Source organism: Chrysochloris asiatica, unplaced genomic scaffold (assembly GCF_000296735.1).
Source record: "Chrysochloris asiatica unplaced genomic scaffold, ChrAsi1.0 scaffold00024, whole genome shotgun sequence".
NCBI classification, from domain to species: Eukaryota; Metazoa; Chordata; class Mammalia; order Afrosoricida; family Chrysochloridae; genus Chrysochloris; species Chrysochloris asiatica.
In genome coordinates this window covers 8,171,486-8,197,824 of record NW_006408542.1, presented here as the reverse complement: position 1 = coordinate 8,197,824, position 26,339 = coordinate 8,171,486, and the positions used below count along the sequence as shown (strand labels likewise).

Here is a 26,339-nt window from a genome sequence, read left to right as displayed (position 1 = left end):
TCGTTGGAACTGCAAGGTTGGTGGTTTAACTCACCAGCTGCTCCTTGGAAACCCTATACAGGGTTGCTATGGGTTGGAATCAACTCAACGGCACTTAATAACAACAACATGATAACTAGGCCTAATCTCATATAATTCAATACCTTTAAAAATTCATTTTTCTTCTTTACTTTAGATGTTTGAGAGAAATGATATGTCATTCAAAGGAATGGCTTCTTAATTTCTTCCTGATAAGTTACCTTAAACTCATAGAAGTCTTTGCATTTGAAGACCCTAATAATATCTTGGTCAGGAAGTGCAGTGGCTTTGTAAGATAAGCACTGGACTATGAATCACACAGTTGACAGTTCAAGTCCACCAGCTGCTTCGTGGGAGAAAGATGAGGCTCTTCTGCTCCCTCAGAGGTTTATAGTCTCAGAAACCTTATACAGTAGGATTTCTATGAGTTGCAATCGACTTGACAGCACTCACTTAACAACAGCAGGCGCAGTATCACGGTTCTAGGCTTTGTAGCATTTCCGTTCACTTCAGTTGTGTCCTTATTGAATGGCTACTCTGTTCAGGTCCTCTGTGTGTGATTGTAGTGGGGACCCATGACTACCAATGCACAAACAACTAAAGGCCTCAAGAATCTAAGGGAGAGCAAGCACCACAAAAAAGTTAGCATCAAAAACGTTTTTGATTAGCCCTTCACAAAACTCAGTGATGTAAAGGGCACAGAGAGACCTTTAACCAGCCTTAAAATAGAAAGACCCTAAAATTTGTGCATAATGCTACTGATCCCGTTTTTGTTTTTTGCTTTTGACTTACAAGATTGCAATAACTGAAGCAGTTCTTTCAGATTGAATCCATTTCTTAAAAGTCAAGTCTGGTTATTTTGTGTAACTAAAATTAATTATAATAGAGATGATACATGAATGGATATTCCACATTGCCATGGAATATGTTTGGGGCGGTGAGGAGGTACAGTGCAGCCTTATTGCCTTTAGTGTAATAGTGTAATATTGCAACTCTGAATTACCATCTGATTGTCTGAGTTGACTTCCCTTATTTTTGCTTCTTTTTAAGATTAATATTTTTATGTATTATTTTTATCTTTTCCATTCCTACTTTTCCAGGAAGTAGGGAGAGTAATTGGAATTGCTCTTATGAAACAGTTTGGATGGAAAGCAGATTTAAGGAATCCAGATTTAGAGGTAAGGAATTTTTGTTTTATTTCATATGCTTATGACTCCTGGTATGGCGCTGTGGATCAACACTGGACTATGAACCGCAGGTTAACAGTTCAGCCCCACCAGCTGCTCCTTGGAGACCCTATGCAGGGTCACTATGATGAGTCTGAACACGATATCACATAACAACAACAAAGAATATATTATCATATTCTATAAAGACACTATCAGTGCTTGTTGTACTTTTGACTCTGGATTTTTTAAACATCTATATATGTGGATCCAAAAGTCTGTTTTCTCTTTAGCAGTAGAATAATGCAAATAGCTTTGTCTCATAATCTTCACTGTGAAAATGTCTTATCTAAATGCAGCATTTTGGAATGGAGCTGCTTAGTCATAGTTGAAGAAAAGAAACACATTTATCATAAGGCTGCAAAGATGGTGGCTTTACAATAATCCATAGTAAATCCCTACACCATCTGTAATAAGAAACACCAACAAAAACATTCAGTACCCTTGTAACAGTAGCTTGGCTTGGGTTATGGGGTTATAGGTTGTTGTTTTGGTTTGTTTTTTTCCTTCTTTTTCTGTGTCTTTCTGGATTATTTTAATGAGTTTTTCCTACTTTTATAATGGCATCAAAGTAAAACATGAAGAGGGGTGAATGCTAGCTTTAAAAATGATTTTCTGTTTTTGAAAACCATTTCATAAGTTTGACAGGTTTTAATCATTTTTATGATTTATTCACAAAATGATTTGTTGCTTTCTACCTTTTAATGGAGCAATAACTGGTCAAATAAATCAGGACATTATGTATTATTTAGTTTTATATGTGATGCTTTTCAGTTTTTAGAAAATAATGCATATCTGTGGTATTAAGTAAAACAATATGAAGATTTATGAAAACAAGCCTGGTCCATTACCTCTGCTTCATCACTTCCCTTTCCACTTGCAGTGTTAACAGCTTTGTTGCTTTCAGATAAAGCATTTTGATCCCAAGAATATTTTGGTATGAGGGTGTTCAAGTTCTAATATCTTCTCCTGATTTCCTCCTCCCTACCTCCCCTGGTTCCATCTCTCTCTCTCAGAATAAAACTCAGAGATTAGCTAGTATGTGAAAAAATATCATTAATTTAATTTCTATCAGCCATTTACCACAATTAATATAGCTACTATTAATAAAAATAATTAACTGAAAATAAAATTGTATTACTAATATAGTAAAATTTGTGGCTAACAATCAACAAAAGAAAAGTTAAATTTTGTTCTGTGAAATTGGTAGGAAAACATGCGCAAAGAAATTTTATACAGGGTGAAGCTATTCTTAATACCATTTAATATGTATAGATAAGGTTAATTAATGTATCACATCTATAGTGTAATTATACATAGAAAAGAATTAACACAATGAATGATTTTGTTAAAATAGGTGATTAAAAAATAGATTACCTGTGACTTATCAATCAAATAATTAAATTGACTTAATGTAGTTCACCTCAGATAATTCTTTTCTTGATGAAAATCCACTTTTCTAGATATGATAAATAAGTGCTTGGAATATGTTACTAAATATAGTTGTATGAGTGCTGGGGCTTCAAAAAATTTGTGGAAAGCTTCCATTATCTTTCAGTTCCAATTTTTCCATGAATAGGTACATATAGGTTCAAAATTTAAGCTTTCAAATAATTTGGTATATGCACATTTTTATTCTGTTCTAACAGATCTTTATACACCTGAATGATATTTACTCTGTTGTGGGGATTCCTGTTTTCAGGTAAGTATTTGTATTTTGTTCTTTGAAATTACCCCTTAGGAGATTTTATAAAATTAAGAACTCTATAATTTTTATTTATAGTATGAATCATTGACAAAACAGTGGTGTATAAAGGCATAGGATTTGCATTCTGTGTTTGAACTAGTAAAATATTTTCATAAAGTTGGGTGTATATGATTTGATCTTATCATTTTTAGTTGAGAAAGATTTTATCCTAGTAATATACTGTCCTTGTTGTTGTTAAGTACTATTGAGTCGATTCTGACCCATAGCGGCCCTGTATATGGTTTCCAGGAGCAGCTGGTAAGCTTGAACCACTGGCCTTGCAGCCAAACGACTTTGCAGTGTAAAGGGGATTTTCTCTGATGGATCAACTTTCCTTACCTTGATGTCTCAGAAACTCAAAACACCGAACTGTCCACTTTTTTTTCCTCTGTTTTCTTTCAGTCATGAAGCTCCTGTTCTCTCAGCAGTTCTGGGTTTGTCTGCATGTCTTTTCAAATACCCTGAGTGGGGTCAGGATTTCACCTAAAGCCCCATACTCTGCAAAGGCTTAAACCATGAAGCCTATTTTCTTCTGGGCAAATTCTAGCTCCTCTTTCAGCAAATTCAATCAAGTATGGGATGGTGGTGGGTTTACAAATTCTCTGTAATCTTAATTCCCAGTATTTTTTTTTTCACACATGTATGTTTATTTTACAGTAATAGGCAGGAGAAACCAATATCCAAAAGGCATTCAAATACATAAACCTTTAAACACTGACGTTCCGTCTTTACCTCTACCTTGAACTAACCCCATTCATACACATATGGCCTTTGGTGTCTGGCAGGATGGCTTCCAGGAGACCCAGGCCCAGTATCAGCCATCTTTATCCATCCTGTCATTGGCTCCAGGCAACTCCAGAAGCTTCTGCTCTCCTCTCTGCTTTAGTATTTTACCATGTGCCCCTTCTTTGATTATGAGTCTGCTACTAACCTCAAGGTCAGTAGTTTAAAACTACAAGCCATTCTGTGGGAGAAAGATGAGGCTTTCTGCTCCCATAAAGATTTACAGTCTCTGAAACCCTGTGCAGGGTCTCTATGAGTCAGAACTGGCTCCATGGCACACCACCACTACCGCTGCCACAAAAACCTCATGATTTCATAGGTCTGGAGACATTGCAATGAATCTGCGCCCAGCCAACTGCTTAAACCAAGTGGGGACCATGTCTAAATTCTTCTGATTACACAAAAGGGAAAGACCTAACTCAAAATTAGCCCATTCCCATGAAGTGGAGGTCATATATGCCTCCACCCTATATCAGTGCCTTTAAAATTATTCAGACCAATTTAGAAAACTCATCTTTGTGATTTTGTTTCTCTAGAACCCCACCCTCTCAATACCATGTGTCTTAGACTAAAGTTTCCTAGAGAAGCGAAACCAGTGAAACACTTAACACACTATATATATATATATATAGTGTGTTAAGTGTTTATATAAAGGGAGAAGTCCTGGCGTGGCACTGTGGGATAAAGCATTGGACCTCAGGATCGGTTTGAACTGCTAGGTCTGCTGGTCAAACTCATCAGCAGCTCCTTGGAAACCTTATTCATGGTTTAAGCCTTTCATGATGCTTAGCAACAACAATATATAAAGAGAATTTTATTTTTAAGGTAATGGGTTACAATTACAGAGTCCCAGGTCTCCAGCAGAAGAGAGAGAGTCCTTCCCTTGTGTCCAGCAGAAGAGAGAGAGTCCTTCCCTTGTGTCCATTATATTGCAAGCAGGGCACATCCCCAAGGAAACATGCCTTTCATTGATTGGTAACTCATAGTCACTCACCATATAGCTAACTATACATGTATCCTGGTGTGGCACTGTGGGCTATTGAATCAGACAGCAAAGTCATTTGAACTGTAAGATCGGTGGTTCAAGCTCATCAGCTACTCCTTGGAAACCCTATACAGGGTTGTTATGGGTTGGAATCAACTCAACGGCACTTAACAACAACAACAAACTGCTGTTGTTAAGTTCCAACTCATAGTGACCCTGTACAGGGTCTCCGAGGAGCAACTGGTGGGTCTGAACTGCTGACCTTGTGGTTCACAGTCCAGTAGTGATCTTACTGCGCCATACCAGAAATCCGGGCCAAGTCAAGTTGACACAGAATGCTAACCATTACACCAAATTAAAAGTTTACTATAGAATGAAAACCTTTTCTTGACTTTTTATAGTAGTGCTCTCATATCATATCTGTCCCTTTGCAATTGACTAATATCACTTGGCATATAATGTCCTCCAGCTGCATCCATGTTATGTGCAATGTTTTGCACGTAACTGTGTTACTTACACTGTGTGTATGTAACAAAGTTTTTTCAGCCATTTGTTTGCTGATAGGCATCTAGGCTGTCTCCAGCTTTTTGCTACTGTGAATAATGCTGCAATGAACATGCATGTAAAACGTATCTGTTCATGTGACAGCTCTATTTTCTTGACTGTATGTACCTGGTAGAGAGATTGCTGGATCACATAGTATTTCTGTTTCCAACCTTCTGAGAAAATGTCATGCTGTTTTCACAGTGGTTGAACCATTTTATAGTCATTTTACCATAGCAGTGTAGGTGGGTCCCATACTCTGCATACCCTACCTTCTCCAGCATTTGGTTTTTTTTCTGTTATGTAGAACTTGGTTCCACATAATTTTCTGCAATTAGTTCATTTTATTTGTGAGTTTTCTCTACATTTTCATTCTCTTGTGTTAATGTTTACTAAATCTTTCTGATGGCTCTTTTTTTTTTTTTGATGTGCAGGTGAATTAATTTCCTTTGAGGTTATCCTATGATTTATTCTTTTTTTCCCTCCTTAAAATAGTCTATCTTGAAATTTACTAGTCTTCCCTGCCATTTGGAATTTCTATATCTACACCGTTCCCTCTTTTTGCTTTGTAGGAGAGTTCATTATGAAATCATATCTCTGGTTCCCTATTTTCAGTCTTGTAGGTTTGTGTTACTTTTGTTACTTCTGTATCTGGATTGAGATCTTGGTGGTGATTGGTGATCATGTATGGTGATCTCAGGTTATTGTCTGTTGTTGTAGGTTTTCAGTCCAAAGAACAACCTGTAGCATTTTTTTTGTAAAATTGGTCTAGCCATTACAAATGCCTTTAATTTATGTTTATCAGGAAATGTCCTAATTTCACTGTCGTATTTAAGGGACGGCTTTGCTAGGTGTACGATTCTTGATTGGCAATTTTTTTTTTCCTTTCAGAGTTTTATATATGTCATTCTATTGCCTTCTTGCCTGCATGGTTTCTGCTGTACAATCAGAGCTTAGTCTTACTGGTTCTCTTTTGTAGGTAACTTTGTTTTTCCTGAGATACTCACACGATTCTTTTCTTGTCTTTGTTTTTGGAAAGTTTGATTATTATATGTCTTGATCATTTTCTTGTATGCCGTATTGTTTCATCTTTCATGATGTTAGGGAAGTTTTCTTCCAACCACTCTTCAACAATTTTCTGTGTGCTTTTTATCGTCTCTTCCTGTACTAAAATTCTGATTACCTATAAATTATTCCTCTTTGTTTTGTTACACATAAGTTTTAGGCTCCTTCAGATCTTTTCATTCTTTTTTTCTGATCTTCAAGCGTTCTACTATTGAGAGATTTACCTTCAAGCGCCTTAATTTGGGCTTCCATTGCTTCAAATCTACTCCTTTGCCCTTTCAATGCATACTCCATTTCTGAAGTCTTAGTATTAATCTTTTGGATTTCTAACTGCAGGTTTTGAAATAAATTTAATTTTGTCTGTCTGTTCTTGTAGTGTTTTCCTGAATTCTTCTAAAGTTTTTTCTTTGTTTTCCTTATTTTCCTCAAATTTGTGTCATTCCTTTTAAGGCACCTAATAGCATTCTTTTGAATTCTTTTTCAGTTAATTCCATTACCTTTTCGTCCTCAGAAACATTTTCTGGCTCTGTATCTTAATCATTTGTTTGAGTTTTTCTGTCTTGTTTGTTTATATGAGCTAATATTGTCTCTTGTCTCCAGGACATTGTGGTACTTTCATATTTATATTTGATTGATGATTGCATATGTTCTTAGGCGCTCACAAACTTTCCTTTGTGTGTAGTAAGAGAATGGAATTATAGACTTTGTTTTATTTGCCATTCACGCACCACAGTGTAGGGTGGGTCTGGCCTGGCTGGTGTTGGCTGCTGTCTGTTGTTCATCTGGTTGTACAGGAGCTGGTGTTGGTTCTTGCCCAGTAGATGGAGCTACAAAAGGTAGGGTTGTGGCTGGGCTGTGTGACTATGGATGCTGTCTCCTGTCTGGTGGGAAACAGACACACACACACATAAGTAAATAAAACTGAAAATAAATAAACAAGGAACCAATAATAAAAAGAGAAAATAATAAAGAGCAAAAAGAATTAAAAACATGCAGCAAGCAGAAAAATAGAATATAATAACTATAAAGACAAAAGAGGGACAAGGAAATGAAGCTATATTAGAGAAAAGTAAGAGGAAATAAAAGGAAGAAATTTTAAAAAATAAATAAATAACAGAACTAGTGAGAGGGAAGATGAGCCGTGAGAGTAAAGAAAGATCAAAAGGTAAAAGAAAAGGAAAAAAGCAGCAGCAGAGAAATGAGAACCAGAAGGAAAGCAAAATGTGGAGATAGATGCTATAAAATTCAAGGGAATGGAAAAAACAAGAAAGAATAAACAAACAAAACCCCTAAAACAGCAAAAGGATAAAACCAACCCCAAAAAACAATAACAACAACAGAAGTTTAGCTATTGGAACCAAGAGGAGAAAACTCTGGGGGGCTCCTGTCAACCTAGGAGCTCATGAGGTAGGTATGGGAGGGATGTGACAGCAGAGTTCCTGGCCCTCGATGTAGTTCCTATTGACCTCGGTGTTAGCTATGTTCCGGGCACTCAATATGGAGGTAGTTCATGAAGACCCTTGATAGAGCTGGTTTCAGTGTCTGTTAGGAGCACAGGCAGCTGGGGGCACGGTGACTAGTTAGATGCTGGTCTGCTAAGTCTGTGGGCCATGTAGGTCTGTAGCTGAGCCTGCCCAAGTCCAGACACCAACTGGCAAAGTGGCTCCCTCACAGTAACACCAATCCACCACAGTACGACAAACTGACAAATAGTGGACAACTTCTTTACCTTTCTAATACCAACCATCCTTCCACAGTTCTCTCCATTTTACATCTGGGCTCAGTAATCCATTACAGTGGGCACACAGAGCTTATAGCAATAGGGGCTTATTAGAAAAATGAATAGGTTATAATTTAGTATCAGAAAACAACTCAGGATGTAGCAGTTCTCCAGTCAGGAACGCCTCATTCTTGTCTTTAGCCTTTTTGCCCTGCTTGTTGTGTGCAGTGGAGTTGGTTCCAACTCATAGTGACCCTGTATAGGGTTTCCGAGGCTGTAAATCTTTACGGGAGCAGAAAGCCTCATCTTTTCTCCCTTGGAACAGCTGGTAGTTTCGAACTGCTGACCTTGAGGTTCACTGCCCGATTTGTAACCACTATAGGGTTTCCGAGGCTGTAAATCTTTACGGGAGCAGAAAGCCTCTCTCCCGCGGAACAGCTGGTAGTTTCGAACTGCTGACCTTGAGCTTCACAGCCCGATTCGTAACCACTACACTACCAGAGCTCCTTCTCTGCCCTGCTTGGGCAAGTTTAATTAACAAATTCCCTCAGTTAGTCTGTAAATGTCCAAAGGCACATTCTGCAAGCCAGCCTCCTGCCTATATATGCACACAGCTTTACTCAGTCCATGGGCCTTTTCTAGGTAGGGATCTCATTCTTCACTCATGCTCTTCTTTCTTGATGATCCTGGGATTCTTCATTCTGGCTTCTGAGATCGCTCGTTTTTAAACATAATGGGATGGCAAAATTAACCAATCACAGCCTTAGAGCTCTGTACACAATATTTGCATGACCCCATCCAATCACTTGGTGAAAGTTAAGAAGACATTGGATGGTGGTTGGTTTGTGATTATGTGCTGTGGAGTCAGTCCCAACTCATAGCAACCCTGTACAGGGTTTCCGACTTTGTAAATCTTTATGGGTTGAGAAAGCCTCATCTTTCTCCCGTGAAATAGCTGGTAGTTTCAAACTGCTGACCTTGAAGTTAACAGCCTGATTTGTAACCACTACAACTACCAAAACTCCTTAGGCATTGGATAGACAAGCCATGTCAAGAAAATCTTAGGTACCACATTTAGACATCTAGTGTATGATTGGCAAGGGATGCATGAGAAAGTAAAGAATTGTTCACAGATACAAAATACAGGAAAGAGAGAGTGTGTTCAGTTTATGCCTGTCAAATTTGCAGTACTTTGATAATCTCCAGGTGAAAAATGTTCAAGCACATACTTAAAGAGAAAGATCTGAAGTTCAGGTGACAAGTATGGACTAGTGATCTAGATTGAAGTGTCATCAGTTTGATGATAGATGGTGTATAAAAGAATAAAGCAGAAATACATACAAGAGTGTTTCAAAACATTTGTAGGAAAATGGAATAAAAAGATAATGGAATTTTCCCACAGACTTTCTGAAGCTCCCTCATATATGAGAAGATTTATCAAAACCACATCTATTTTTGTATTATGTAAAGATCAGCTAAAATTTGATTAAAAGCTATAACTAGACTATGAGAGCAGAGGATTATTTTCAGTTTCATGGAGTTTCTTTTTGAACAGTCCTTTTTCTTGAATAATTTGTTTTACTAATATAATGGGGCTTCTTTGTTGAAGTAGTAGTAGGTCAGTTTTGCCCAGATTTAAGCAAAAATAAGATCACATTCACTTTTGTCCTATAGTATTCTGGTTGTTGTTAAGTGTTGTCGAGTCAGTTCCAACTCATAGTAACCTTGTATAGGGTTTCCGAGGAGCAGCTGCTGGTTTTGAACTGCTGACCTTGTGGTTCACAGCAGGACTCCAATAACATGGTGGTTGTTGTTGTTAAGTGCCATCAAGTTGGTTCTGACCCATAGTGACCCTGGATAAAGTTTCCAGAGAGCAGCTGGTGAGGTTTAAACTCCAACCTTGTAGTTTAAAGCAACTTTGCAGCCCCGTGCATTAGCCCACAGTGCTACACAAGGACTCCAGTAATGTGTTTGGCTCCCATAAAATAAAAATTCTATTAGTAAAATTATATACATATTGGCAGAACTTTCAAAGTTTCCACATAAACTCCTGCTACTTACAAAAAGAGCTCTGGTAGCATAGTGGTTATGAGTCGGGCTGATAATCTGAAGGCCAGCAGTTCGAAACTACCAGTGGTTCTGCAGGAGAAAGATGAGACTTTGATTTACAGCGTCAGAAATCTTATCAGGGTCACTATGAGTCAGAACTGACTCCATGGCACATAACCACTACCACAACCACTTACAAAAGCAATTTATAATATGTGTTTGAATATGGACAAAGATTTTTATTTAGCAAGTCTCTTATTGTTTGTTTCCTTTGGTACTTAGAATTAAAAAATTCATAATTTTGATTTTAGCTAATATGTTTTGTAACAAGACAGTTGCAGAGCTTACTCTGTGGAAGCAAAATTCATTGATCAAAATACTTTATAGTTTTTCCACCTATAATTTGTCTTTCTGATTACAAATCTATGGGTACAGTATTAATTAAAATATGAATTGTTTCCTAAAGAAATTATATTAAAAAGTTAAATTCCCAAGGGTGTATCATGTAGAGCTTCTTTATTATGACAGTAACAAAATAGTTATTTTATTTTAAAGGAATACATTACCTAATTCTGAGATTTTAGGGGACTTCAATAAATATGCCCCCAACAGAATAATTTAAAATAAGGTCAAAGACAGATGAAAAATAAAATGGTGAAAGAATATAAATACTTAATATTTGTATGCCTGTCATTCTGTTAAAAGTTTTTAAGGAGGCTTGGTGAGCATCTGGCTTTGTGTGATGTCTTTAAGAGCCTTTAGTGGTTTTGAAGTAAGCCGATTCTGGGATGTTGTTGTTGCTACATCCGTCAAATTAGTTCCTGCTCATAACAACCCTGTGTAAGGTTTGACTGATGGGCTTCAACTGATGACCTTGCTGTTAGCAGTCCAGTGCTTATCCTACATTGCCACACCAGAACTTCAGAATAATCTACCATAAATTATTGAAATAATGTTTTCATAGCTTACCCACAAATTGTATGGAGTCCTGGTGTGGCACTGTGAATTAATGCGTTGGACTGCAAGGTCAGTTTGAATCGCAAGATCGGCAGTTCAAGCTCACCAGCCACCACTCAGAAAAGCTATGCAGGGTTGCTGTGAGTAGAAACTGATTTGACTGCACTTAACAATAACACCCACAAACTGTGCACGTGAAATTAAAAAACCTGTGGAAATTTACTATGGGATGATGATGATGCTTGTTCTTTGCATTAAAAACTGGATATAATACTAGATGATATTTTACATGTTTCTAACAACTCTAGAGACACTGATGGTAGCAATGATGAAATGGAGGATAAAGTACAAAATGATAAATTATGGAGAGCATTGAATCATTTGGATATGTCTGCTTCAGTCCTTAGTTCAGTAATTTATTATAGACAATTCAGTATCATGCTTTATTTCATCTTTTGGAAAAGATGCAAATGAACAAAAACCACATTTATAAATGGCACTTATTACAGAAAGCAGATGTCAAGTGTTAGTGTCTATTCAGTCCCCCCTTCCATATTACACCTGTGTCACAGTGCAGCATGTTCTTGACAACTCTGCACCAACAGGGAAAGATCTGTTGTGTATGGGCACAGAAAAGTATATAAACACACTGGAAAGATTTCTGTCATTCACTATTAAATCATTAGAAATATAAACCAGACATATTTGTTGTTGTTAAGTGCTGTTGAGTCAGTTCTGACACATAGCAACCCTATATTGGGTTTCCGAGGCTGTAAATCTTTACGGGAGCAGAAAAGCCTCATCTTTCTCCCACGAAACCACTGGTGGTTTCGAACTGCTGTCCTTAAGGTTAGCAGCTCGATTCATAACCACTACGCTACCAGAGCTCCTTAAACCACACATATAGGTGTTTCAGTTTCTGTTGTCTTAAAAAAGTTTACCTTTCTGTAGTACTGGCTGGTTAGACAAGATATTTTTGAAATAAAGTTAAAATATTCTTTAGCTTAGGGAATGATTGTTCTTGTGATGTGCTGTGCAGTCGGTTCCAAAGCACAGTAACCCTGTACAGGGTTTCCGAGGCTGTAAATCTTTACAGAAGCAGAAAGCCTCATCTTTCTCCCCCGGAACAGCTGGTAGTTTTAAACTGCTGACCGTCAGATTAGTAGCCCGTTTCGTAACCACTGTGCTACCAGAGCTCCTTTAGGGAATAAGTATGGTAAAAATGATTCACACAGATGGACAAGGTAATAATTTTTTTATAGAACAAGTTCTTCTTTTACATCTAGTAATATTTGGTATATTGGTACATTGTCTGCCATAAAGAACTCTAAAATACCAAAGATTGTGAAACTGGTGTAGGATCGGGCAGTGTTTCATTCTGTTAAACACAGGTCACCAGGAGTCAGAGATGATTCCATAGTAACTAACAATATTCGCTGTATAATTAGGTTCCTTTCTTTGTAGGGTTCCTTTAGCCAGCAGAGCTTACATCAGGACCGCAGGACTGCGATCAACCATAGCATGGGCAATGGCATCTCTCGCTGAAATTAAAGTAAGCAAAATGTTTTCATTCTTTTCAGTAGAAGATCATTTCTATAATTTACCCAATCTCTTACTGATGACATCAGTTTTATTCCCTTTATTTATCCCAGTTGCTCTTACAAGCTTGCTGCTGTGATACATTTCTATATATTGCTGAGAGTATGTTGGCTATGGAAATGCTGAGTCAAAGATTACTATGCTTTATTTTGTCTTTCTTTTTATTGAGTACAAATCAGAAACTATAAACTCTTACTTCTTAATTTTCTCTTTTATGTTCAAGATCTTGATCAAAGTTTGTAAATGTTCTGTGATCACAGAAATTAATTATGTTTTCCAGTCAGGGGATGTCTTCTGTATATTCCCTTACTATTTTTTCTACCAAACCCCAAACCACACCCATTACCATCGAGTTTATTTCAACTCAGGCAACTTTTATTGGGTTTCCAAGACTAAATATTTACTGTAGCAGCAGACTGCCTCATCTTTCTCCTGTGCAGCAGCTGATGGGTTTGAACTGCCAACCTTGGGGTGAGCAACTCAACACCTAACCCATAGTGTTACGAGTTATTTTGAAATCTCATATTGATGTTATATATTTTAAGATTTCTTTTTTTTGTATTTTAAGTTATTGAATTATTCATTTGTTGTGTGACTTGGTAATATATGTGGTTATAACTGTTATGATTTCATCATGAATTGTGCCTTTTTATTATTACTTGTTTCACCATGTCTTTTAATATTTTCATTCTTCTCTTTTTGTTTGCATTTGGGTAATATTTCTTTATTTTCAACATTTATTTCTAATTTTAAGTGTATTTCTTACAAACACACTATGTTTGTTAAGTGCTGTCAAGTCAGTTTCAACTCATAGCGACCCTGTGTAGAATTTCTACTTACTATACAGCCCTGTTTTTCTCCCACTGATAGTTTCTGTCTTTCAGTGAAAGAATTCAGTAAGTGTTATGACAGATACCCTTAATTATATTCTTCCTGTTGTACTATTATTTCTTACACGGCTTAATTTTTGCCTTTTTTTTTGCTAGTTCCATTAAGCTACTTTCTGATCATTCCATTGTTTTCCCTAACCCTGGAGGTTTTACTTTGTTTCATTCCAGTAACAGTCCCTCTCTTGAACATACCTATCTCTCTACTTTTACTTTAAAACCAGAAATTAACTCTTTCTTCTACCAAGACACAATTTTTTCCACCAAGACAGTCTCATTTCCCCATTTTCTGCTCTTCCCAATCATAAGATGAGTCCCCTAAAGTACTTTTTTCTCTTCCCCTCCCCTCCTTTGCTCCTCCCTACAATGAGGCCTTTGAAATAATTTTATCCCCATACTTTGGACATGTTGTCAGGAGGGAACAGTTGCTGGAGAAGGATGTCATGCTGGGTAAGATGGAGGGTCAGAGAAAAAGAGGAAGACCCCCAACAAGATGGATCGGCCAGGTGGCATCATTGATGGCGCCAAGTGTGGCAGCGGTAGTGAGGTTGGCCCAGGATCGGACATTGTTTCATTCTGTTGTGCATGGGGTTGGTATGAGTCAGTTCTGACTCGATGGCACCTGACAACAACAACAACATCTCCCTCAACCCTCATCTACTTGGTTGAACTAAATGGTTTATCATATGTCAGAATTGCCCTTAAAATTCCTTCTGTTTCTGAAGTTCTTACTTAGCACTTATAGTGTCTTTAATAATTTATTATTAAAATTTAATTCTGTGAAACACCCACGTTTTTTGTATATGCACACAAGGATATATTACAAAGTGTACTATTTCTTACCACTTTTGTTTTCTTCTTCATCTTTCCCCATTTGATATCTCTCCTCTGGTTTATTTGCTGCTTGATAAAAGTCTTGTCTTGGATATTTTCCTCTCATGCAGTACTTTAATGAAATACTGTTTGAATTCCTATATATCCTCAAATGTCTCCCTTTCATCCTGCCAGAGCTATGATATCTTAGCTGGGTATAAGGTTCTAACGTTGCAGTTCTATTATCCCTGAGGTCTATAGATGTGATTCCATTATCTTTTAGCTTCCAGTAATAGGAGAATAGTCCAGTGCTTTTTTGCTTTTTCTTTTCCTTTATAACTACTTCATTCCTTCTGTTTGGATGCTAGTAATATGTTTCTTTTTCATCTTAAAGTTTAGGAACATTATTATTTCTCACTTATAGATGTGTCTTCTTTGTATTCAGCCTGAACCTTGATAAGTCAGCTGGCTCGATTCTAATTCTGACCCCACAGCTGGTAAAATATCTGACATTTCTGTGCCTTAGTTCCTCGTATGCAAAATGAAAATTAGAGTAGTCTCCAATGGAGCCATGCAAGGATTAAACGAATTAGCATTTATAAAGTGATTAGAACAATGTATTGGCATGTAGCAAGTATGTAATTTCTTGTGGTGTTGTAATTTCCTCTTCACTTCAGGGATTCTTTCCTCTATTACTTACTTACGTATTGCCCCACCTGTTAAGTGAATTTAACATGAAGCTTTCCTTTTCTACTTATGAAATTCCCATTACAAACATGTTCGGTTTCCTGGATCTGTCTTGCAAGGCGCTTATTATCTCTCATGGTTTCCATCTCTTTTTATTTTGGCTCTGCATTTTTATCTTGAACTTGGTGTTCTAAGCTATAACAAGAGTTGAAGAGGTATGCCCTGGTTTAGCTTATTTATTTAATTGTTTAATTTACATTTTTAAATTGTTTTTTTGTCTTTACCTTCATACTTGTTTTGGTACAACATTTATATATGTATATAGAAGCTCTCCTTTTATTCAAATATTTATCTGCCTTTAGCAGTTCTGTTTCACTAGGTATGTGTTTTGATTCTTCTGCCTGTTTGTATTCTAGCTACTGAGCAACTCCCTTCTATTAGATGGGCTGTTATTGTTCTCTTTTGGTTCATTAGTATTCAAATGTAGTGTTGAGGTATTTTAAATGGTGAAAATCCTCTGAATGGTAAAAGGCAATGTGCTTGGCATTGTAGGAGAAGCTTATCAGCTCTACTGAAAACTTAGAGGAAGTATCTGTATTCACTGTTTCTCCCCTCTGGGCTCTAGTGCTATTTGCCCATCATGTGCCCTCTCTACTACAAGAACTAATTTGCTGCCATTTCTTATCCTGGCACCCCCAACAAAGACCATGACGTCTCTCAGTACTAGTTACTTTAGATCTGAACATTACTTGGTTCAGATGAAGTAAGTAGCAAAGAGTTAGGAGACGAGGAGGAGGCAGGTACTTTCATATTACCATGTTCCATAATTTTTCTTTTTATTTTAGTGTTTTAATTGTTGAGGAATTTCCTTTAGTATAGGAGTGAGTTATAGTACCAGTTTATTTTTTCCAAAATACCAATGATCTTACCACTATTTATATTTAAATGTAAATGAAATTGCTTATAGGTTTGTCATGTTATCTTTACATTAAAATGTATTTTTAAGAAAAGTCAAAATAAATGGTCAAAAATATCCAAAAGTAACGCTCAGTAAAATTTTTTCTCACTTCCATTTAACCCTCTTGGGACTGTGAGTAAGGAACATTTCTCTAAATGTGATCACCAGCAAAGAAGCTCTGCTCAAGCCTCCTTTCATGAAAAGTATCACAACAGAGTGTTTTGGAGTATGATCCCCAGTAGTCAATAGTGTACCCAGCCTTAATCCAGTCTCCTTTTTGTGAGTTTTTTTCCCCAAGGCATTGTCCAGACAACTCCACCTTGAGTAGGCTGATGCCCCTGAAAATGACATCTGAAAAAATACTGAGTTTAATTATTGCTGTTTACTATAAACATGCTATATAACATGTAATGGGAGAGTATCATAGGACATAGTTCTTAAATTGGTATTAATAAGCAGACAGAAATTAACAACTCTACTTGGTCTGTCACACAAATAGAAAAACCCTAAAGGTAAAATAAAGTTAATTTAGAACCACCTAATTGAACAGTTTAAACAAAGATCACTGAATAGCAAAATCTCAATGTTTGGTATATTTTAGAGCTTAATAAAAATTAGATCCCAAATTATAATTGACTTATAAAAAATTGTCATTTAAATCATTGTTTTTTTGTGATATATTCTGTGCGTCCTGCAGGATCTATATGATAATTCTCCTTAAAATTCAATGCCAGGGAAAAGTTTCATTCTCCTGAAAACATTTTGTTTTCTTCCATTAGGTATTGTATGGCTCTGACTGACTCCTGCTATCCACTGAGAACTCTGCTTACTCTGTAGCCAAATCAGGTGATGGATGTTTTATCTTCCATTCCCCATGTGCCAGGGGTCTAGAGGAGGGGTAGGTGTCCTTCTTGCTCCTCATTGCCCCTTTGGATTGTTGTTTTCCCTCTTTGCTGACACCTCTCAGCACATGCTATCAGATTATTTTAGTCGTCTACAGATTTCGTTATCATTTCTTTAAGAGTGGAGTAGGCCATTATTCCTGTCGTAGTTCTTGTGATTCCAGTGCTCACTCAGTAACCGAGCCTTTTATTTCCTTGGCTTCCCCATCTCTAATGGTGTCCATTAGTCATATCTTAGACCTTGATACAGTGTCTGCTACAGTGGACTCAAACATAGTAAGAACTGTGAGAATGGTGTAGAACCATGCAGTGTTGCATTCATAGCCTCTCTAGGAGTTGGAACTGATTCAACAGCATGTAACAACAACATCATTATTCATATAAGGGGATCTCTTCCAAAAATCTCAATCTCAAGACTCCTGCTCTTAACCGACTCTATTTCCTATTCCCTTCCTCTAGTTTCCTAGCGTTATTCTTTGGCCCCGAAGGAGAACACCAGTCATTTATCACTGCCCATTACTTGCCCCCTGTCCTCATCTCTCATTCCCAGCTTGGGTTTTGTTTTCTCTTGTTAAAGTCATTCCCTTATTTATTCTTTCAACTTTGGCTTTTTTCTTCATTTAAATATTAGAAACAACAGAGACTAACTTCAGCATGCTCTGATCACCAAATTACCAATCTGTCAGAATCTGTGCTCACATGTTCTGATTTATCAGGATTACATTAAATGAACTGTCCTTGTACCACTCCATGGCCAGCTATAATGCTTGTATACTGGATTTCATTCCCACTTGCCTACTTAAAAACTTTGGTCTCTGCTAGACCATTCACACAACATATGAGGGTAATTAAAAAGTATTGCTACTAGGGTTCAAGCTGATAATGTATATAGGTTTAGTCCAAGCAAAATGTGTTTAAACATGTCTCTGTGATCAGCTTCATGTCAGTTTGTCGTACTGTGGTGGCTTATGTGTTGCTGTGATTCTGGAAAGTATGCCACTGGTATTTTAAATACCAGCAGGATCACCATTGGTGGACAGGATTCAGCTGAGCTTATAGAATTAGACAGACTAAAAAGGAGAGACAGACTGATTCCAAATATTTAGAATATTTAGTCACTGAAAACCTTATGAACAGCAGAGGAACACTGTCAGATCGCACCAGAATATTGAATGTTGAACTAGATGAAAAGCCCCAGAATATTGACAGATACAGGGCTAGAAGATGAGCCCCTCAGGTTGGAAGGCCCTCAAAATATGACAGGGGAAGAGCTGCCTCCTCAAAGTAGAGTTGCCCATTGTGACAAGTATAGAGTAAAGCCTTTGGAACTGATTGGATGACATTCATTTTTGCGTCCATTCCAAAGAGAGGTGACACAGTGGAATGTAGAAAGCATCAGACAGTATTATCACATACAAGTAAAAGTTTGCTAAAGATAATTCACAATCGACTGCAGTCGTCCATTGACAGAGAACCACCAGAGGTTCACGCTGTAATTAGACGAGGCCATGGAACAAGGGCTGTCATTGCCCACATCAGATGGATCTTGGCTGACAGCAGAGAATACAAGAAAGATGTTTACCAATGTTTAATTGACTGTGCAAATGCTTTTGATTTTGTGAATCATGACAAATTACAGATAACATTGTGGAGAAGGAGTATTTCAAAACAATTGTGCTCTTGAGGAACATGTACATAGACCAAGAGGCAGTAGTTCAAACAGAACAAGGGAACACAAAATGGATTAAAATCAGGAAAGGTGTGTGCCAGAATTGTATTCTTTCACCATTGTTGGTCAATCTGTATGCTGAGCACACAGTCCGAGAAGTTGAATTATATGAAGAACGTGGCATATGGATTGGAGCAAGACTCATTAACAGCCTGCGATATGCAGATAATACAACCTTGCTTGCTGAAAGCAAAAAGGACTTAAGGTATTTACTGATGAAGATCAAAGACCACAGTGCTATGGGTTGTACCTCAACGTAAAGAAAACAAACATACTCACCAGTGGACCAATAAATAACATCAAGATAAATGGAGAAACAATTGAAGTTGTCAAATACTTCATTTTGCTCAGATCAACAATCAACACTCATGGAAGCAGCATCCAAGAAATCAAATGCGTTAGACAAATCTCCCCAAGACCTATTTAAAGTATTGAAGAGCAAAGATGTCAGTTTGAGGACAAAAGTGCGCCTGACCCAAGCCATGGTATTTTCAATAGCCTCATATACATGTGAAAGTTAGACAGTGAATAAGGAAGACCGCTGAACAAATGGTGCATTTGAGTTACGGTGTTGGAGAAGAATACTAAAAGTACCGTGGACTGCCCAAAAAACAAACAAGCCTTTGTTGAAGAAATACAGTTAGAATGCTCCTTAGAAGCCAGTGGCCAGACTTCATCTCTCATGCTTCATACAGATTATCAGGGGAGACTAGTCCATGGAGAAAGGCATCATGATTGATAAAGTGGAGCATCAGCGAAAGAGAGGAAGACCCTCAATGAAATGAATTAGCACAGTGGCAGCAGCAATGGTCTCAAGCGTAGCAATGATTGTGAGGTTGTCACAGGACTGGGCATTGTTTCATTCTATTGTGAATAAGGTTGCTTTTAGTAGGTACCAACTCACTGGCACCTAACAACAACAAATGATCAGCAGGAGGTTGCAGACAGATTCTCGCAGGAATACATTTCTATTAGTCTCATTAAGGTTCCTCCCAAATAAGGATATTCTTTATGCTATGAGAAAAAAAAAAAAAAATTTACAGTCAGGACTGTTAGCAAATTTTTAATAAAACTCAAGTAAAAATCTTCCCATCGTTAAAGCTTTGCAACGAGTTTATGGGACTATCACCCACATAATATAGCAGTTTAGTCCAGAAAGTATTAGAAGAAACTCCATAAACATACTATTGATGTGGTAACTACTCAAGTTGAGATTTCACATAGTCTAGCATTTTCAATTTTAAGTGAACCTCTTGGCCTAAATTATCTTTTTGCTGATGGATGCCAAATATGTTATGCAGAGATCAACTAGCTCACAGAAGTGATCTTTCCATTAGCCTTTAGAGCAAAACCAAAGCTAATAGGGAATCTGCTGGACTAATTAAATTCAAAGCAGAGTTAAGCTCAGAAGATTGCGACAATAGTTTGACAGATTTTCTTGAAGGACATTGGACAATAACAGGGACGTACTAGGAAGAAGTTTTAAGAAAATGGAAAACTTCATTGGTTAGAAAAATACCAGAAAATTTGCACCAGGGAATTGTTTTTCCTTCATGACAATGTGCTGTGCGGTTTCTTTGAGGTTAGCAAGGACTGACCTATAAGAATTTTATTGGGAAACCATACCCCATACACCCTACAGCCCTGATCTTGTGCCTTCAAAGCTTTTTTAATTCCATAAACTCAAATAATATTTTAAAGGAACATGAGTCAAGTCCCCAGAGGATTCTAAAACTGCTTTTTTGACATGGTGTAAATCAAAGAACACAGAAGTCTCTGAGGAAGATTTATTGTTGTTAGGTTCCATCATGTCAGTACCGACTCATAGCGACCCTATGTACAACAGAACGAAACACTGCCTGGTCCTAGGCCAACCTCACAATTGTTGCCACGCTTGAGCCCATTGCTGCCACTTTGCCAATTCATCTCGCTGGGGGCCTTCTTCTTTTTCTTTGGCCCTCCATCTTACCAAACATGATATCCTTCTCCAGCGACTGGTCCCTCCTCACAATATGTCCAAAGTATGAGAGACGAAGCCTGGACATCCTGGCCTCCAAGGAGCACCCTGGCTGCACTTTTCCAACATAGATCTGTTTGTTCTTTTGTCAGCCCATGGCACTCCTTTTTCAATATTCTCCTCCAACACCATAACTCAAAAGCATTAATTCTTCTACGATCTTACTTATTCACTGTCCAGCTTTCACATGCATGTGAGGTTATTGAAAATACCACGGTTTGGGTCAGGCGCACCTTAGTCCTCAAGCTGACATATATCTTTGCCCTTCAACACTTTAAAAAGGTCTTGTGCAGCAGATTTGCCTAATGCAATACATCGTCTGATTTCTTGACTGCTGCTTCCATGAGTGTTGATAGTCGATGCAAGAAGAAAAAAGTCCTTGACAACTTCAGTCTTTTCTTCATTGAAAAGAATGTTGTTTATTGGTCCAGTGGTGAAGATTTTTGTTTTCTTTGCGTTGAGATGCAATCCATACCAAAGGCTGTGGTCTTTGATTTTCATCAGTAAATACTTTAAGTCCTCTTCACTTTCAGCAGGCAAGATTGTATCATCTGCATATTGCAGGTTGTTAATCTTCCTCCGATCCTGATGCCATGTTTTTCTTCATATAACCCAGCTTCTCAGATTATTTACTCAGCATACAGGTTGAATAAGTATGGTGAAAGAATACAAACCTGTCGCACGCCTTTCTTAATTTTAAACCATTCAGTGTTCCCATGTTCTATTAGAACAACTACCTCTTTGTCCATGTACAGATTCCTCATGAGCACAATTAAGTGTTCCAAAATACTCATAGTTTGCAAGGTTGTCCATAGTTTGTCATGATCCACATAATCGAAAGCCTTTGCATAGTCAATAAAGCACAGGTAAACATCTTTCTGGTATTCCCTGCTTTCAGCCAAGCTCCATTTGACATCAGCAGTGATCATTCCACGTCCTCTTTTGAATCCAGCTTGAACCTCTGGAAGTTCTCTGTTAATGTATGCTTGCAGCCATTTATGTATTACCTTTAGTAAAACTTTACTTACATGGGATATCAAAGATATTGTCCAATGATTTCAGCATTCCATTTGGTCACCTCTCTTTGAAATGGGCACAAATACGGATCTCTTCCAATCAGTTGGCCAGATAGTTGAGGAAGGGTTAGATAGATGGTAATACTGCCTTCAGAACCAGCTGTTCCATGGGAGAAAGATGAGACTTTCTGCTCCTATAAAGATTTACAGCCTCGGAAACCCTATACAGGGTTTCTATGAGTCAGAACCGACTCCACAGCACATAACAACAACAATATGGAGGATATGCTGAGAAACAATAGTTTCACATTTTGATATTTTTTTATATGATTTTGTAGCAGGATATTTTGACTTACCCTCATATGTACTTATTTTACTATCTTATAACTTAAATAAAAGTTCTCTCTTAAACTCACATTTTCCTTCAACTCTCTTTTCTTTGCTTCCCTTTACATCAAAACTCCTAAATTTGTTGTCTGTGTTTGATGTCGTTGCTTCCTCTCCTCCCATCCTCTCATGTATCTGCTTTCTCCAGGCTTTCGTTACCAGCACTCTATTGAAACTACCTTTTTCAGAATCACAATTGTAGCCATGTTGCCCAATCCTCAGTCCTCATCTTACTTAGGTTATAAGCACTTTGACACAGTGATTACTCTCCTTTTGAACATTTTGTTTTCTTCACTTTCTTTGGAAACAACACTCTTCTTCATCTTCTAGACATCCGTACTTTAGAGAATATCAGGAAGCAGTCCGTAGACTTTTTGCTTCTTATATGCTCTCATTTAGTTCTTTCATTTTAAATACCACTTATAAACTGATCAACGCTAACTGTTCCTAAGTTTATATCTATGACCTCAACATTTCCTTTGAACTCCAGACCTATATCCAGTGACCCACTTGGCATCCATGCCTGGGAATCTCATAGAATTCCAAACTTAACATTTCTAGAACTATGTTCTTGTCTCTTCCCTAACCATCTCAGTAACAGGCAACTCTGGTCTTCCAACTGCGTAAGTCAGTCATCCAGCCTTTCTTTCACATTCCACATCCAATCCATCAGCATATCCTGTTGACTTCCCCTTAAATTTCCAGAGTCCACACATTTCCCACCCCCAGTACCAATACTATTAATTTACACCACCATCTTCTTTTGTCAGGACACCCGAACTAGCCTAACACTGAGAGCAGCCAGAAGTGATCCCTCTGAAATGTAATGTCATGTTAACTCCTCTTCTCAAAACCCTCTAATAGTTTCCCATCTCCTTCAGGACAAAATCTAGAATCATTACAGTACCCAAAAGATCTAGCATGATCTAATGCCCATAGTGGGAGTAATTAGTTTTGTCCTCTTAAATTTCCTCTTTTCCTCTCAGATACAAGTAGAGTTACACTTCCCTCGTCTGGTGGAATTGTGTTTGTAACATGCATTAGCCAGTTAAATGGTGGTGTGACAGACATCACTTCTGGATGGTAGCACTAAGAGCCAGTGTACAGTTTTCCATACTGTCTTCCTCCCTGCCACAGTGGTGGCACTGTCCCATGTAGATAGTGACTACTTCATCATCTTGGGTTCCAAAATGAGGAGTGTGGACATGTAGCTAATATCCAATGGCTATGCCTACCCACTTCATCATGACACAAAACCTTGCTTTCTCAATGATAATGCCAGTGAAATTCCCTCTTCCTCACTGTGCTTTTGAGCACGCTGGCCTTGCTATTCTTCAAACATGCCAAGCATATTCTTGCCTTAGACCTTTAAAGTACATGAAATCCCTCATAAATTAAAAAAAGCAAACTTTTTTTAACTTATAAAATATTGATTCCTCAAGTTTTAGGTTTCTTTTTAAAAACCTGTTTTTCTAGACAATAATACTTACATCAATATTTCTGTCTGTAGGTTGGTACCTTTGTTTTAGATCCATTGTGTGGACTTGGAACAATACTTTTGGAAGCTGCTAAAGAATGGCCAGTAAGTTCTAAACTTTGATGAATCAAGTAATATATATGTATATATTTATATATGTTGTTGTTATTGTTAAGTGCCTTCCAGTTGGTTCCAACTCATAGTGACCCTGTACAGGGTCTCCAAGGAACAGCTGATGCGTTTGAACTGCTGACCTTGTGATTGAAACCGACCTTGCCGTCCAGTGCTTATCCTACAACACCACATCAGGACTCCAATACATATAAGCATACATTAGTATGTATACATTATTTACAAGTAGGTTACAATTTTTAATTATATGAAACGCTGTTTAGCTATCCACATGGTTAGGTTCCAAACATCAGACCATTATGCAAAAACTGGTATTAGTGTGAAACTGGAGGATAACCACAACAGTTTCACAGATGACTAGCATCACATAACTTCCAAATTATATCATTCCATAACCACAAACCCCTGAGAATCATGGTCCAGCCACGGTGACACAGAACCTTAGCTATCACAGCCAGCATTCCCCTTGCCTCCCGCCTCATTATTGGCTACTGCCAGATGTACATAGTAATGCACAAAATAAAACAGAAACAAAGCATTTTTTACCATTGAAGTGCTGCCAGTGCTTTACCAGAAATATAAGACAGCACTTCATTAATTCATCATGCTATAGATTATACACATTTTAGTCCCTTAGATATTTTCATTGTAAAATGTTAACAGATTTTTAAATGTTGATAAAACTTTAAAATTGTTGCCTTTCAAAATTATTTTAATGAACTACTCTAAGTATGTTTTAGATTGAATTAACAAATCCATTAATTTTATTTTCATCATTTTAACAATATGCAATTTTTTACTACACAAAATAATATTATTTATACTTGAAGTATGAATTTCTTTCCTTATAGGATGTGTATTATGTGGGTGCTGATGTTAGTGACTCACAGGTACTAGGAGCACATGACAATCTACAAGCTGCAGGCCTTAATGATAAAATCGAACTACTTCAAGTCTCTGTCGTAGGTAAGATTTTATAAATGTACAAATTTGGAAATAGATATATGTTAATATAAATAAGGGTAAGTGGAAAAAGTAGTGCTACAAGGGTTCCAGTCCATATATGCATGCATTTATTCCAAGCAAAACACATTTAAGCATGCCTCTGCAATCAGGATGACTGCAGACAAGTTCAGTGTATACTCTTAGTCTCTTTAGGATGCCTTCATAAAAAGGGCTATTCAAAACTTTGGCTTCCAAAGGCATCTGCTGGGCCAGTTAAATTCAAGGCAGAGAGGTCAGCTCACACAGTTATAGCACCTGGTTTTTGGGGTGCCAAAAGGGTAATCCTTATAGATTTTCCTAAAGGACACAGGATAATCACAGGGGCTTATTATTATAAAGTTTTAAGAAAATGGAAAACTGCACTGGTGAGAAAAAGACAAAGTTGTTAAAATAAAAATTTTTCCCCCATCATGACAGTGCATGTTCTCATTCTTCCAGGTTAGCAAGGACTGTCCTATGAGAATTTAATTGGAAAACATACCCCATGTACCTTATATCCGTGATCTTGCCCCTTCGGAATTCTTTTTGGTACTAAAACTAAGGGGAACACAATTTGAGTCTCCTGCAGATGCCTAAACTGCCATTTTTACATGATGAAAATCAAAGAGCTTGAATTCTTCGAGGAAAAGTTAGAGATGGAAACAATGCCTTCAGAAGTATATAGACCTAGATGGAGGGAGAATGTTTCACAATACTATACTTCACATCTTGATATTTATGTTTAATAAAGGTTACTATGATTTTGTGCAATACTTTTTGTTTTACCCTCAAATAGAATAATAACTTTTTACAGGTTTAATTTTCAAACTCTGTAGTTCAACTGTGGGACAAACTTATTTCCAGTGTAACTTCTTTTTTTTTAATTCGTTATTGGAGAGCATCGTTTAAATAATTTACCTAAGCATTTAAGTAAAAGCATACCTTTTTAAGATGTATCTGATGCACTTAAACTGTTTCTCATATTGTAACCATGGATCAATTAAAATAGGCATATAATAAAGAGAGCAGTTCAGTAATATATTAGAGACACTCTGACTGTTTTTCAGCTTAACCTAATGAAATGTTCTGAATTACCTCACCTTTTCCCTTTTGCCCCACAATGAACAGCATTAACTTTGCTAAACCCAAGACTTTCAGTGCTTCATTGAAAAATCCCCATGCAATCTGGGACATTTTACCCTGTAAAGTGGAACTGGAGCCCTGGTGGCATAGTGGGATGAACATTGGGCTGCTAACTGCCGAGTTGTCGAGGTCCTATGTCTGGTTCTAGCCTCGACAAGGAAGTGTGGGTGTCACGAAGAAGGGAGATCTGGCGGCGAAAGGGATAGAGACAGAGAGAGATGAAATATATACAAAAAAAACAGACACACAGATATGATGCAAGCTGGCAGGTAGACAGATCTACAAACATATTGCCTAGCATTGCACAGCATTGCATGCAGAACTCACTCTACCTCAGCCTTTTATTCTCTTTTGTAGGGAGGGATTTATTACAAAGGAAGGATGTAATTCACAAAGGGAGGATGTCACAAAGGGAGTATGTGATTAAGACAGGATACAGAACTGAAATGTGATTAATCATTCAAAACAGGACATAAAGATTCACAGGAACAACTTTTAAGATATTTTCATAGTTT

At 37.4% G+C, this 26,339-nt stretch overlaps 1 protein-coding gene across 1 annotated transcript in view; it reads left to right on the top strand.

Annotated features, from left to right (window-relative positions):
- Positions 1-26,339, top strand: part of LOC102815661 (THUMP domain-containing protein 2-like) — a 68,973-nt gene that overhangs the window by 20,750 nt on the left and 21,884 nt on the right. The window contains exons 4-8 of the mRNA XM_006839459.1: positions 1,119-1,196; positions 2,894-2,946; positions 12,558-12,645; positions 23,599-23,670; positions 24,549-24,663. Of these exons, the coding sequence (XP_006839522.1) occupies positions 1,119-1,196; positions 2,894-2,946; positions 12,558-12,645; positions 23,599-23,670; positions 24,549-24,663 (406 nt within the window). The remainder of the gene's footprint in view (positions 1-1,118; positions 1,197-2,893; positions 2,947-12,557; positions 12,646-23,598; positions 23,671-24,548; positions 24,664-26,339) is intronic.